General features: G+C 43.1%; 1 protein-coding gene across 1 annotated transcript in view; it reads right to left on the reverse strand.

Moving 5' to 3' along the window:
• Nucleotides 1–14,247, reverse strand: part of LOC311230043 (ubiquitin-conjugating enzyme E2 variant 1-like) — a 36,954-nt gene extending 22,707 nt beyond the window's left edge. The window contains exons 1-2 of the mRNA XM_084316179.1: nucleotides 14,160–14,247; nucleotides 10,541–10,686 (exon numbers count right to left, since the gene is read on the reverse strand). Of these exons, the coding sequence (XP_084172305.1) occupies nucleotides 10,541–10,686; nucleotides 14,160–14,181 (168 nt within the window). The 5' untranslated portion in view covers nucleotides 14,182–14,247. The remainder of the gene's footprint in view (nucleotides 1–10,540; nucleotides 10,687–14,159) is intronic.
• Nucleotides 14,248–15,125: the final 878 nt, after the last annotated feature.

The following is a 15,125-nucleotide window of genomic DNA, read 5'->3' on the forward strand; positions in this document are numbered from 1 at the left end:
AAAGAGAGATGGTGAGGTGAAGGAGAGGCAGGCGGCAGTGAAAGAGAGATGGCGAGGTGAAGGAGAGGCAGGCGGCAGTGAAAGATGGTGAGGTGAAGGAGAGGCGGGCGGCAGTGAAAGAGATGGCGAGGTGAAGGAGAGGCAGGCGGCAGTGAAAGAGATGGCGAGGTGAAGGAGAGACAGGCGGCAGTGAAAAAGAGATGGCGAGGTGAAGGAGAGGCAGGCGGCAGTGAAAGAGATGGTGAGGTGAAGGAGAGGCAGGCAGCAGTGAAAGAGAGATGGCGAGGTGAAGGAGAGGCGGGCGGCAGTGAAAGAGATGGCGAGGTGAAGGAGAGGCAGGCAGCAGTGAAAGAGATGGCGAGGTGAAGGAGAGGCGGGCGGCAGTGAAAGAGATGGCGAGGTGAAGGAGAGGCAGGCAGCAGTGAAAGAGAGATGGCGAGGTGAAGGAGGCAGGCGGCAGTGAAAGAGATGGCGAGGTGAAGGAGAGGCGGGCGGCAGTGAAAGAGATGGTGAGGTGAAGGAGAGGCAGGCGGCAGTGAAAGAGATGGCGAGGTGAAGGAGAGGCAGGCGGCAGTGAAAGAGATGGTGAGGTGAAGGAGAGGCAGGCAGCAGTGAAAGAGATGGCGAGGTGAAGGAGAGGCGGGCGGCAGTGAAAAAGAGATGGCGAGGTGAAGGAGAGGCAGGCGGCAGTGAAAGAGATGGTGAGGTGAAGGAGAGGCGGGCGGCAGTGAAAGAGATGGCGAGGTGAAGGAGAGGCGGGCAGCAGTGAAAGAGAGATGGCGAGGTGAAGGAGAGGCAGGCGACAGTGAAAGAGATGGCGAGGTGAAGGAGAGGCGGGCGGCAGTGAAAGAGATGGCGAGGTGAAGGAGAGGCAGGCGGCAGTGAAAGAGATGGCGAGGTGAAGGAGAGGCGGGCGGCAGTGAAAGAGATGGCGAGGTGAAGGAGAGGCGGGCAGCAGTGAAAGAGAGATGGCGAGGTGAAGGAGAGGCAGGCGACAGTGAAAGAGATGGCGAGGTGAAGGAGAGGCGGGCGGCAGTGAAAGAGATGGCGAGGTGAAGGAGAGGCAGGCGGCAGTGAAAGAGATGGCGAGGTGAAGGAGAGGCAGGCGGCAGTGAAAGAGATGGTGAGGTGAAGGAGGCAGGCAGCAGTGAAAGAGATGGCGAGGTGAAGGAGAGGCGGGCGGCAGTGAAAAAGAGATGGCGAGGTGAAGGAGAGGGAGGGAGCAGTGAAAGAGATGGCGAGGTGAAGGAGAGGCGGGCGGCAGTGAAAGAGATGGCGAGGTGAAGGAGAGGCGGGCAGCAGTGAAAGAGAGATGGCGAGGTGAAGGAGAGGCAGGCGACAGTGAAAGAGATGGCGAGGTGAAGGAGAGGCGGGCGGCAGTGAAAGAGATGGCGAGGTGAAGGAGAGGCAGGCGGCAGTGAAAGAGATGGCGAGGTGAAGGAGAGGCAGGCGGCAGTGAAAGAGATGGCGAGGTGAAGGAGAGGCGGGCGGCAGTGAAAGAGAGATGGCGAGGTGAAGGAGAGGCAGGCGGCAGTGAAAGAGATGGCGAGGTGAAGGAGAGGCGGGCGGCAGTGAAAGAGATGGCGAGGTGAAGGAGAGGCGGGCGGCAGTGAAAGAGATGGCGAGGTGAAGGAGAGGCGGGCGGTTAATTTGAATCGGGTGCTACTGAAGCGAACCGCCATGGAGATCGCGGTTCTCAGCTTCACGAATGAAGTGAACAGATTCTGCCTGTACCTGAATTCCTCCAAACACTTGCTCACTGAACCGTTCCCAAAGAATCATTGAATGATGGATTGTTACCGCATGAGGCTACCTGTGAGCCGAACGGTTGGCATGGCTCTGATTGAGTTGCCTGGCTCTTAACATTAATGAGCCTATCCCAAAGACCTGCGGAAGACAGGTTCTGGGGTTTATGGATACAGCTGATGATATCGAACAACTGTAACAGGATGTAAGGATGCAAGACCCAAATCAGTTTGCACTGCAGTATAGATCAAGTAAACAAAAATAATAATTATTAGCCTCCTTTAGACTTATGACCGAAAGCTATTTTAATAACAAAGACTGGTCAGGATTTGGCTGATGCCTATTGTAGAAAATATTATGGTTTTTGATATATTAATTACCTGTTATTATAGACTATTTGGTTTATCTTTGTTAAATGGTGCTTTGTTCTTCGGTTAATTAGTTTGGCAGGAGGGGGTGAGGGTAGTCTGTAGCGCCACAAGCCATGAAATTATAATTTAAAAGAAGATTAATCTATTCTGAATACACTCACTACTCCTGAGATAATCAAGTCTGTTAAAAAAGTCAAGTATTCCCATCACTAATACAATAGCCACCATTTTAAACTATAGATCAGAATAAAAAATATATTGAAGACCTGGTGCAGGGGGCATTTGTGCTGATCAAAGTCCATGACGTTTCCATTGCATACAGCACCATCTCCATGTCAACGTTTAATCAAATGTTTAATGTTTTTCCCTGGATAACCAATTTTTGTGTTTTGGGTCTTGATTTGGCTACAGGTGTGTTTTTGCCTGGTCATACTGTAAAAAGTAATCAGCCAGCAGCTCAGCTAGATGTTACAGTTCCACTCCTGGAAAACACGACTTCACATTCACATGACTTTCCATTAGCGCAGGAACCCTGCTGGTGGATCCCTGTGAGGCAAGACAACAGCATGTTTCAAGCCTGGTTTAGAGTCCCAGGCCTATGGTGCTCCACCTTATCTGTGGTTCTGGGCTGACTAGTGTATGCATTCAGACCAGTAGGGTCTGCAGGCAGTCATGAATCTCAGCCTTCAGCCTGTAGGCTGACAGCCATGTGACTAATGTGCCACAGCAGGCTTATTCCAAGCTGGCCTGACATATGAGAACTCCTGCTCAGAGCAACCTTGGTCCCTAGTTTAGCATGTAACATGTTTTTGTGAGTGAAAATGGGACAATTCCTTGACTTGCCCAACAGATATTGACATGGTGCATATTCTCTAAAAGCAATTATTTTAAGCCCACATTGAACAGAAGGGGCACCATATGAACCGAATCAATGATGGTGGATATAATTGAACTACACAGCCTAGGTCCGTTTTAAGATAAGCAAGGTTTCCATCATTCCATTATGCTTCTAATTATCAAAAGACTTAAGTGTAATTTGCACACAGTTAAAAGACAGGAGTTATAGCTGCGCTCGCAGTGTAATTGCAGCGTCCGGGGTTCGAATCCGGCCCGGGGACCTATGCTGGCCTAACAGCGTTCGAGACAGGGGAGGGTAGAATTGGACAATACGAAATTGGGATGGGAGAAAAAGTAGATGAAAATAAAAATAAAAAATCAGGAGTTATATACATCAAGGTGACAAGGTTCGCAATCCAAATTATTTGACTCAGGAGTGGCCAACAGTTTGGACATGGAGAGCCAGGGGCCAAGGCAGAACTTGGGTGAAAGCCCACGGCCAAAGAATGTGCCCTGCGGCCCGGGATGTTGTTAATTTATAAAAGCAAGTGTTAGTGCCTCATATGGAATGTGTTTCTTAATTACATGCCATATATTTTTTTTTATCCACTTTTTCTTCCATTTTCTATATTTTTCTCCCATCCCAATTTCATATCATCCAATTCAACCCTCCCCTGTCACGAACGCCGTTTCTTGCCTCCCACAAGCCGGCTGCAATGTGGACTAAGTCATACATAGCACAAGTCCCCTCCGGTACTTGAGGTAACAGCAGTCGCATCTTTTCACCTGCGCAGCTCGATCTCTCAGTGGCGAGGAGTAACGCGTGGGAGGCTCACGCTGCCCCTGACACTTCCTGATTCTACTGCGCAGGCGCACCAACCGACCTGTAGGAGTCGCTGTCCACAACGCCCGATCCCCACCCATCAGTTTCCCACCCCCTAATACGGCCAATGTGTATTAGTACGGACGACCAGCTAAACTGAAAGCAATGAGCGCTGGGCTCGAACAGGCAAGCCCAGCGTCTCCGTCATTCGTGGCGAGCGCCTTGCCCACTACGCCACGTAGCCGCCCGCAATTACATGCCATATATTAAAGGTGGTCATTTTAAAATCACTCCTCAAATATAATTGGATGGCATCATCATAGACCAAGTAGGTTATTTTACCATTCTTTGAAGCCACAAAAAGAATGTTGTGGATGGACGCTACTTTAGGCAGCCCTGATTTAGACTATTCATAGTATTTGATTGCAGACATCTTGATCGCAAAAAACAGGGGATTGTAATGAAATAACAGGCATTAAATGACAAACATGGCAACATTGTATGGCAAAAAAAACATCATGGGAATATTTTGAATACAACATGAATTTCACCAGACTAGATATCCAACAGAGTTTTCTTCCTTTTCTTTTTAAGCCATTTGAATTGTAAAAGCAAAAATTACATTTGACTGAAAGAAAATAATGCAGCGCCTCCATCGCGGCTGACTTCCTGTCAACAGGTTGTACGGTTACTTAATGGACGCGACAGCACTTTAATTTCTTAGTGGAATGAAAATAAAACATAGGCCTATTGTTCAACCTGAAAAGAGTGAATAATTGAATAACATCTGTGTGGCAATGAGTTGGGCACCCGGCGAGTGATCCAAAAAGCCTGTTTGGAAATATTTCAGTTTCGGTCATTGTGGAAACTCAAGACAAAGTTGTATGAAAAGCTATGTAGGCTACAGATGACCTACTATTCCACCACTAGGGCACATCTCAAAAACATGCACCCAAATTATTTTGGCCAGATGTCTAGAGTAACTCCATTCATAAATATAGAATAATGAATAGATAGGAAGTAAGTGCCCTTCTTCCAAGGTTTTAACATCTACCTCAATGGGGGACTTAATGAGGCTTGTTGCCACGGAGGATCCTTACATCCATCAGTGGGATGGGCTGAGATAATGTGCAGGTGGTGGCAGTTCAATATGTTTTAAGAACAAACGGCTTTGGTTGTTGGAAGAAGTCATCATAAAACATTATATGTGGAGATCTGTTCATGATTCTATTTTCAGCCTACTCATTTAGCAAGGCTATTTCTTTACCATTAGCCGCTATTCTGTAACTTATAGATTAAAACAAGTATGAAACCGCGAAGGTCCATGGCACGACTAGGCGCAGCCACTTGGTGGCATCAATGTGAAAGTAGGTAGTTGCACTTGGTAGCTAATGCTAGCAAGCTGTCAATAGCAGCTACTTATGCAGGATATCATCCCTACTGTGTTATTATCCAAAGTGTTCATAAATCCCTCTGGCATTTTGTGTTCTGTTCAAGCCAATCCTGTGTAGCCAGTGAATATCACCAGTAAATATGCGCCTTTGTAAGATCACAATTTGTAGGAACTTAAATGTGTAACTGACAAATGTATTGATATTTTCCCTGTCTGTTATCTGAACCGTTCATGAATCCTTCTAGTATTGTGTGCACTATTGCAAAGGAATGCTATGCTCTTTATTTAAACACATTCGAGGCCATTGGGGCCCGTCTAATCCCACTCTAATATATGAGGCCAGCTTTTCATTACAAGTTTTCTGTGCGTGAGGTTGTTTGTAGAGCTAAATCTATATTTTATATTATTGCTATGTATCCATTGTCATTGTCAATTGACAGTATAAACCTTCCCTTCAATATGCCATAAAGAAAAAAAAAATTCATCAATCCATTCCCGTTTTATAGCGTCGTGAATATGAACTATATAGCGCAATGGTCTGGGGTAATTCCTGCAAAGCTAGTTATAGGGCGCTAAGCTAATAACGTTTAATCGATTGCCGTTTCGGCCCTACACAAGCTAGAGTTAAAAATCTAAATGCATATGATCTGTATCATGTCCCACCATGAATGCATGAAAGGGGGGGGGGCGGGGGAAGTCTTTTCTGATTATTGATTACCAATAACGGCATTCGTTATTGCAACATCATACGCTGACCGGGTGGATGGCTATGAGAACAAGGCCCGATCAGACTGAAATTTACGTCAAATCGCTCTTACCTGTGGCCGGTTGGATTCCAAAAAGAATTTCCCAGTTATTTGATTGCCATCTGGTAGATCAATATGTCCATTGGCTGATGCTATATTCCTTTACTGCATACTGAATTCGGCGTCGCAAAAGGTATTCCAGGCGAGCTGGTAAAGCCATAGCTTTAGGCTAACAGAAAAGCTAACCCAGAGCGATAAGAAAGTGACACCCGGTCTGCAACAGGGGAAACTGCATTATCGAGACAGCGCCAATACCAGGATCTGGCCGGTACTGCACTTTCGGAGTCCCGATATGCCGTTTCCAGCCAAAATACAGCTCTGTGACATTGAGTAGGATATTAAAATGGAATAAAAGCAAAACAGAGTTTACAACGTATATATACGTGGTTGGCCTTCAAAGGATGGCGCCCAATCACGTATATATACGTGGTTGGCCGCAAATCGGTTAAGCTTCAGATTGCATATGTTTTTTTTTATCCACTTTTTCTCCTTATTTTTCTCCCATTCCAATTTTGCCTCACCATTTCTCCCTTCAATTCTCCCCTCCCCTGTCTCGAACGTTGCTAGACTATGCCTCCCACTGGTCGGCTGCAGTGAGGACCAAGCCTTGCATCACGTGTCCCCTCCGGTACACGAGGAGGCAGCTGTCGCATCTTTTCACCTGAACAGCGCAATCCCTCAGTGGCGAGGAGTAACGGGTGGGAGGCTCACGCTGCCCCCGATACTTCCCGATTCTGCTGTACAGGAGCACCAACCGACCTGTAGGAGTCGCTGTCCACAACGTCCAATCCCCACCCACCGGCTTTCCCACCCTCTAACACTGCCAATTGTGTTAGTATGAACGACCGGCCAAGCCGGTAGCAACGCAGAGAGCTGGGCTCGATACCAGCATCTCCTGCGTTAGTGGCGAGTGCCTTGCCCACTGCGCCACTCAGCCGCCCAGCTTCAGATTGCATATGTGAATGCATAACATGTAGTGCTCAAGAGAAAATCAAAAGGCAAGTGATGCAACCAATGGTCCAAAAGTGCTTCTAACCAGTGGCCCATCATGAGGGAGAGATGTGTCATGCAGGTCCTCATGGTTTGATGACTTCCCGGTCCGTGTTTATCACAGCTCAAAGTCTGTCATTGTATTGGTTTGCCCTCTTGTGGACATAATACACAATAACAAAGTTGGTCAAATTCTGACATGCAATTCAACAGTTAAAGTTATAATATTATATAATCATAATATTCAAAAATATATATTCAAAAATAATTATGTTTTTCTTAAAAAGGAATAAAATGTTTGGCCAATGACTGAAATAAGTCCAACTTCCTTTGTTTGACAGGCAGTTAGCTTAACACTTTCAGCGCCAGCCATTATCTCCATTCAATGGGCCACGCTTTAAAAGATAGGCATTTTCACTGTGCGTCACAATGTTTGCAGAGCTATATCTATATTCTATATAGCTATGGAGACAATAATATGGCTCATTTGACATTCACTATCTCTCGTCCAAGTATACGTTTGCGTGTTATCCCGTGGTGAATATTGTATAGTTTCAGAGTGATCCTGGCTAATTCCTGGAAGCTGTGTTATGGAGCGCTATGTGAGTTTTGCTAAAGGCATTTGCGTTGCTCGCCTGGACACGTTACTATTTCCAAATCAAAGGTATATAATAGGTATTATGTTTCATCATGAATGCATCAAAAAGGTCATTTTTTGATGCTCTGATCGCCAGCAACAGCATTTATTTTTTAGTACTACATACGTTGATCGTTGCGATCGATGTGAAATCATTGTTGGATCAAAGTAGGATTGATGTCATATAGTCCTTACCTTTACTAGGAGGTATTAGGGATTGGCGTGAGTAATCGATTACTCGTAGCTATGAGAAAATCGATCTTAAATTATTAATAATTTTTATGAGAAATTAAAAAAAAATTCAAATTACATATTTGTTTCACATGTATGTGTAAGAATAAGATTATAACTGTTTGTTGGTTTCCTTAACACATTGTGCGCCATAAACGGCGTAACCGTTATTGCCCGCCATGCGTTGAACGCCAACAACGGCGTAAATTGTTTTTGGGATCAATATTTCATTTTTTCGCCATGGCATTCATAATTCATCCAGCCTCCCTCCGGACTGCAGCGGCACCCTGTCTGAGATTGCAACGCCTCAATACCGCCACCTGGTGGATGGTCGGGTGAGTTACACTCACGGCAAACCGGAAGTGGCGGTCGGTGCATCGAGGAAATCCCTCCGGCAGTCATATCTTGTTACGGGACTCCAGACAAACACTCGAGTGCATTTGGATCGCTTTCGAAACGCAATAATCAATATGATTTCGGTTATTATTGCGCCATACAAACCGGAAATGGATCTAGGAGATCAGCGTCAAATAATTGGGATCTTTTTCCTCCAGTCTCATATGCGAACGGTAAGAGGACACTAACGTTATTTTCAGCCCGATTGTCCATTTCCTTGTTTGCAATCAGTCTGATCAATATATCAACCCATACTAAATAAAGCTGTTACTGACAATCAAGGAATTATAAACGACCCCCCCCCCCCTTTCCTTCATGCATGAAGCATAATGTACAGTATACCGATCATATACATTTGAATTTTTTTTTATATAGCGTGTATAGGAAAGAAACGCCAATCGACAATCTATCATATGCGTCAGCGCCTATAACTAGCGTTTTTGGAATTACAGCAGAAAAGCTTAAAAACATACTTATATTCTCGAAGGTATTAACACAACAATGTATGAATGAAAAAATATAACGTTCCCACATCCGGAACGATAGATAATCGATGTTGAATGGGCCATACTAGTAATGTCAATATAGCAATACAATTTAAAAAGTTATAGCCCTGCAAAGAAGGTAAACATCTCCATAGGGTTACAGTGCTGGCAGACTGGGTGCAATGATGGGCACAATGCCCGGCGCCCAATGTGTTAAACATATACGTGAATAAACAAAATTAAGTAAAAAAAAAGAAAATAATAATAATACCGTAAATCCTCAAATATAGGACGGGTCTTCTATTTACCTCAGCTGCAAAGAGCACCAGGCCTTAGAGAGAGGCTTATATAAGAGGCAGGCCTTAATTTCTAAAAATGACACTCATGGACATAATCCCTTCATTTTCAGACTTTTATTGCATTATTATTATTATTATTATTATTATTATTATTATTAAATACGTACATTGTCTGTCTACATTTATTTAGACTAGCATTGGTATTTAAATATTGAGTGCAGTTGAGTAATTGTGGGATTAACGTAATTCACACTGAAGTTGGAACTGTCTAACTGACGATTTAGCGTGTGGTACCTACCTTCTCGACTTCCTCAGTCGAATCGAGTTGAATCAATAACAGGCAATAGCTTTAGCTACTAACGTTATCATAGCATCATGATCTGTAATGTGTCAACTGGACAACGCCAGCCTCTCCTGCCAACGCCATATAGATAGCGAACGTTAACGTTTGCAAACGAAGTCAACGTCATCCAGCTGACACCACAGATCTAGATATTATGACAACGTTAGCTAGCGCTAAAGCTAACGCCAACCAGAGGGAAACGTTAATGTACGGTAGTCAGTGTAGCGGGAGGCAGCACTTGATTATTGGCAAGAGTTTCTCATTCTATATCACCGCACAAAAAATAAAAAATAAACTTTTTTTTGCGACCTTATATTGGAGAGAGACCGGCCTTTATTTGTCTGCATGCATCAAACCCTCGGCCATTATAAGAGGCCCGTCCTTTAATCGAGTACCCTCCACTATTAGAGGATTTACGGTATATATATATTTTTTTTTTTTTCCTTTTAGAGTAATACACCATCACTGGAGTATAGCATGCGATCAATCGATCTGGATTTTTTTCTTTAAAATGCCCATCCCTAGGAGGTATCCCAGAAAGAATATTCCAATTGTCTGATCGCGATTTCCAGTATTGATGTCCATCGAGTCTCTGACATGAACTGGCACAAAATATGCATGAAGTGTGCTGAACGCGTTCCAAAGTGCTCGGATGAAGGGATTTACTTGCCTGAGTCCAAATTCTCCGCCCGGACTATATATAATGTATTAACAGTGTGAAATAAGGTTTCAAAGGGTGGGCAATACTGCCACCTAGCAGGATTCGGCCGGCATTGCTCTCTTGGCGTCTCAGAATGAGTCCCAATGATACACCGAGGTCCGTGAAACTGGATAGAATAAAAAAATCTAATAAAAGAAAAAAATATGAAAATCCGAGTATACTCAGGTTTTCGGGGGTCCTGGTGCTCAACGCATGGCGAGATAACACGACTATAGTCATGGTTGGCCGTGAATGAGTTAAGATTGAGGGAAATTGTATAGACCAATCATTGAAGCTCACACATCAAGTCATCCCCGTGCGCACGGCGTCGTTGTGACACAAAATCTTCAGCGACTATGCTCAATAGCACCAATTTAATCAACTAGTGGTCAAAAACTCCATTGGATACCTTTAAAATCAATCAGTTCATCATAATAAAGACTTCAGCTGTATGATCATGAGTGGACAGGTTGGCCCTCTCACCCTGGGAGGCCCTAGGATCATTCCGTTCCAGCGAGTCAGCGTCATGTCGTCATCGTCCTCCAGGCCCCAGCTCACAGTGCCGTCCCCTACTCCCTTCTGGCCCTCCTCCAGCTCCTCCAACAGTCGGAAGTTGCGGGGAACTTTGACTTCACACAAAATACAGGTCATAACTAGGGATGCACCGACACTGGTATGGGATATGGGTCCAATACCAGGTTAAAATAGGGTATACAATTATCAGAGAATGTCACCAATACTAAAATCAGATAGCATGGAAAATGTAATATGCCAGGAAATGTTCAATAGAAAATAAAATTATAATAAAGTGACTTGATTTTAGGGCTGTCTTAAATACTTCGAAGCTTCGTTCGATGGGCATCGAATATGGAGAGAAAAAAAAAATATATATATATTTTTTTTTTTTGCAAAATCAACTCTGCCTCTCTTTGTTAACTACAACAAGCAATGCCGTTTGTTATTTAAGATGAGGTCGGACTCTGCACTGACAGATTTGTGTTCATTGTGCTGCTTTTATAAAGCCTCAAATGACGGCTTACAATATTTCATGGAAGCAAAGTGTTTAGTTTGGCTAAGATTTAAAAAGGTTCCAACTTTACAGCACTGACAAAGTTGAACAAAGTGCTGTACAAGTCCCACAAGATAATTTTTTTGTAGCAATAAAAAAAAATTCCCCCCGAAGCTTCGAATTAAAATCGAATCTCGGCCCCGAAGCTTCGAATTCCAAAAAAATATTCGAAGGTCAGCCCTACTTGATTTCCTGCATTTTTGGCCCATAGATGCATGTTAGATGTCTCTAAGTAATGGGAGAATATTAATTAGCCTATATGTCAAATAATTTTGTCCAATGAAAAGCAATGAATGGCATCAGATTCAGCACTCTGTATTGATCAATACTAAAAGTTTAGGATTCTGAAAGGTAGAAATTGGCATCAGTACTGCATCCTAATAACACGTTTTTTGGGGGGTGACACACACAGTTCTCATGTAGAGCCAAATCAAAAGCTGCTCCAGTGAGTTGGAGGTGTTGAGTCAAGAGTTAGGCTACACAGAAAAGCAGTGTGATGAAACAAAGAAAGCTTTCTTGCGCATCAGCTAAATAGATAGTACATACATACATGTGACACTGACGTTGTAGAGCCGTAAAATATTAACTTTGAGTTCTCACATCCATTATTTTTAGGGCTTGCTAACAGGTCAGAACCAGGATTTAAAAAGGTGCACCTTTCAATCGTTTGGGACGAGTACCATGTACTCAACCATGTAGGCCTACCATGTAACTAATGTGAAATAATAAGCATGCAATACAATGACTCCAGTCTACACAGTCTGCATTGCCGGCCCATCAAGAGTGTGTAGACTTACTTAACCAATAAATGGTGTAATAATTCCATGTAATTTGCAGAGATGGCAAGGCACGACGGCTGTGTGTGAGAGGTGCGTGTGTTTGTAGCAAGGCAGGCCCATGGATTCTCTATGTAGGCCTATTTAATGTATTCTGGGGTACAGTGAGGGAAAGTCACCATTTCTATAAACACGCGTGCAAAAAAAAATTCCAACGCTATTTTTCTCCCTACGTCTGAGGCTGCTCCACACAGCCGGTGTTAACATGGGGCCTGTTTACATGGGTGCCGACGTGAAGTTGATGCCATTAAGCACCGGTTCTGCTACGCTTTTGCTTACAGTGTGTTTCGGGGTTTAGAGTTCACACAAACATTTAAATATGAGCCCCATTTATGTAGCAACCATAGATATATGAATTTTTCTTTTCTTACGTATTTTACATAAGACTTGTGAAAACTGATTTGTCTGACATTGATATTTCAGGGGGTTTTGTGATCAAAATAGCATATCTATACACTATGATGATCATATTAGGCTAGTTGTATCCCTTCGCTCAAGTTGTAGTATAGAAGTACACACAGCATCCAGATTTCTTTGCTTCAAGTCACAAAGCATTTATCATGAATTACATTGATAATATCAACACTAAGCCATTGGTTGATAAGGTTTCAGATTGGCTGCCCACCATATTAATTGTAATGTTAATCTGCCAAAAAAGAAAAATTTTACATAATTTCTTAGATGGGGAAATGTGTTGTATTGTACCCAACCCTTGTACGGAATGCCTCCCATTACTGTGGGTGGTTATTGTCATCTCCCTAGTTTTAACAACACATGTATGTGTTGTATGTGAGACTGCCGCACAATAATAGCTACAACTAGATGCTTGTATTTGTCAGCTTGTCCATTCGTCAATTATTTAAAATAAATAATAATTAATCTTAAAAGTGTGTAAGGGCTGCTCAGCACAGGGTCAGTCAGTAGCATTGTCAAAGCACGACTGAGCAGGGTAAAAGCCCTGCTAATCGATTGCTGGCTCTATTTAATTTGAGATTGTGTGTGGTGCACATCAGCAGACACACACACCACCTCTTAGACCTATGGATAGTATACCTGCATCTTTAATGATGCCAGGTAATCAACTTGGAAGTGGAAGTGGCTACACTGGCTCGCATTTCGTTTTACACCATAGCTTTTGCTGTGGTCAGAATTTTCATGCAAAATAAGGGCCTTGTCAAGCCTAGCATTATGTCAATGAAGCTTGATTAAAGACCAAAAAATCCCCCAAAGAGACTATGAATGATTTTCCCATCTGGAGCGACCAGACAATGTAAATAAATGTTTCCTTTTGGGGATATGAAACTGATCCAAGATCCGTGTCAATAAATGGACAGCTATTGCATTTTGCACAAAATGAATGCCAAGTAACTGATAAATAGAGGGCTGGGCTCCAAGTAAGATTATATTATGAACTGTACATTCTGACTGTTTGGATGTTGTTGAAATAACTTATGAGCTCTTTTGACAGCTCTCAAACATGTTTGACCACGCCTATCTGATAACATGATTATGTGAAGCTAAACACGCAAAAAGTTATCTGGCTACAAAGTGGTATGTTTTAGTGCGTACAATTCAATGTTGGCATTGGCAATGATATGCTGCATGTGTCACAACATGCATTCACGATCAGCTAACAAGACGTTAATCAACATTTGTTTCCAGTAATCGAGTAGTTAATAGCTAGATATGCGCCTAGCCACGTTAAACTACCATCAGCTAATGTTATGCATTCTTTCTCAAATACCATGACTCTGCAGTTGTTGGACAGCTAGCTTGGCCAACCAAGCTAACATATTAGCTAGCCTTCTAACATAAGCTAACCACGACAGTGAATGTCTTGCGAGCTGAATAACAAAATAACAAAAACGAAACAAACTCAAAACGAGCCAAGTGGTTTTCTTTGCTATAACTTATCGCTCTCTCGGATAACGCTAGCGAGCAAGCTAGTTAGATAACGCGAGGCTGCTGCAGACACTGGGCCAGCTCGGCTCTGAAGCTAACTTAGCCATGATGTTAATGCTAGTTAGCGTCCACGTTTTTCTTTCGAACAGTATTTTGTTACCGTTCCACGACAACGTGTTTTGTCCACTGGCTTATTTATCACAAATACCAACTACGAGGTTTTGTTTGGAAATCTGTTATATCTCGGTTAAATCAACTAATAATTACAATCAATGCGAATGTACAATCGGTTTACCTGATCCGACGGCGACCGCCATCTTTGTCACTGCTTAACGACGGGAGCGTGCACGCAGTCTGTTCCTTCTGCGACTCGTGTCAGTCAAAACAAAAGCAGAGATTCTGCATATTGGTTCAGGCCTAGTAGAAATGTTGTTGTTTTATTTTGTTCTTAAACCGTTAATTTTATTTTCTCTTGTAAAACCTCATTGTTTCACCTGCCCCCCATATCGTTTCATTGGGAAATAACAAGGCTAACACAGTGCCAGGCTTTCCCTGATTTGAAAGTTGGGTCACCAAAACTAAAATGATATAGTAATAATATCGTTAGTTATTTTAAAAGGAAAACCATTGTCATGGATTGTACACCATGAAATACATCCTGGTAGCCATACAGTTGTTGTCAGAGGGCTCAAAACGAACCTTGATTATGTCCCCCAGAAGAATAGAATACAGGTTTTTGCCATTGATTGATTGATTGATTGATTGAAAACTTTATTAACAAATTGCAGAATGGGTACAGTAGGGCCTACAGTACAGCTCAATACATACAATTGTTAAGGGGATGCAGACCAGAGAAAGACTTTCGTCTTGTTTACATCAGGTTCCCCCATTTTCAATTCATCATAACATACATGATGAGTTGATGACATACAGATAGACAGTACTGCTACATCTATACATTTATGACATACCAGATTTGCAAATACAGTACTGTTTGTGATACAAAAATAGTCCAGAAAAGAGAGTATACATTTGACGTAGAAACTGTACATTGGAGGAGGTTGGGTGGGGGGGGACTGTACATTGGAGGTGGGTGGGGTAAGGGACACTGTACAAGCAAAACTGTACATTGGAATATTGACAAAACCATACTTGGTAATTTACTGTACATTGGAGGGGGTTGGGTTAGGACATTTACAGGGGCCAGTTTCGAATTGCAGTCTCCCGTAGGTATTATTTTAAAGTGTTTTTGAAAGTGGGT

Source organism: Notolepis coatsorum (genome assembly GCF_963971535.1).
Source record: "Notolepis coatsorum genome assembly, chromosome: 6".
In the NCBI taxonomy this organism is placed as follows: Eukaryota; Metazoa; Chordata; class Actinopteri; order Aulopiformes; family Paralepididae; genus Notolepis; species Notolepis coatsorum.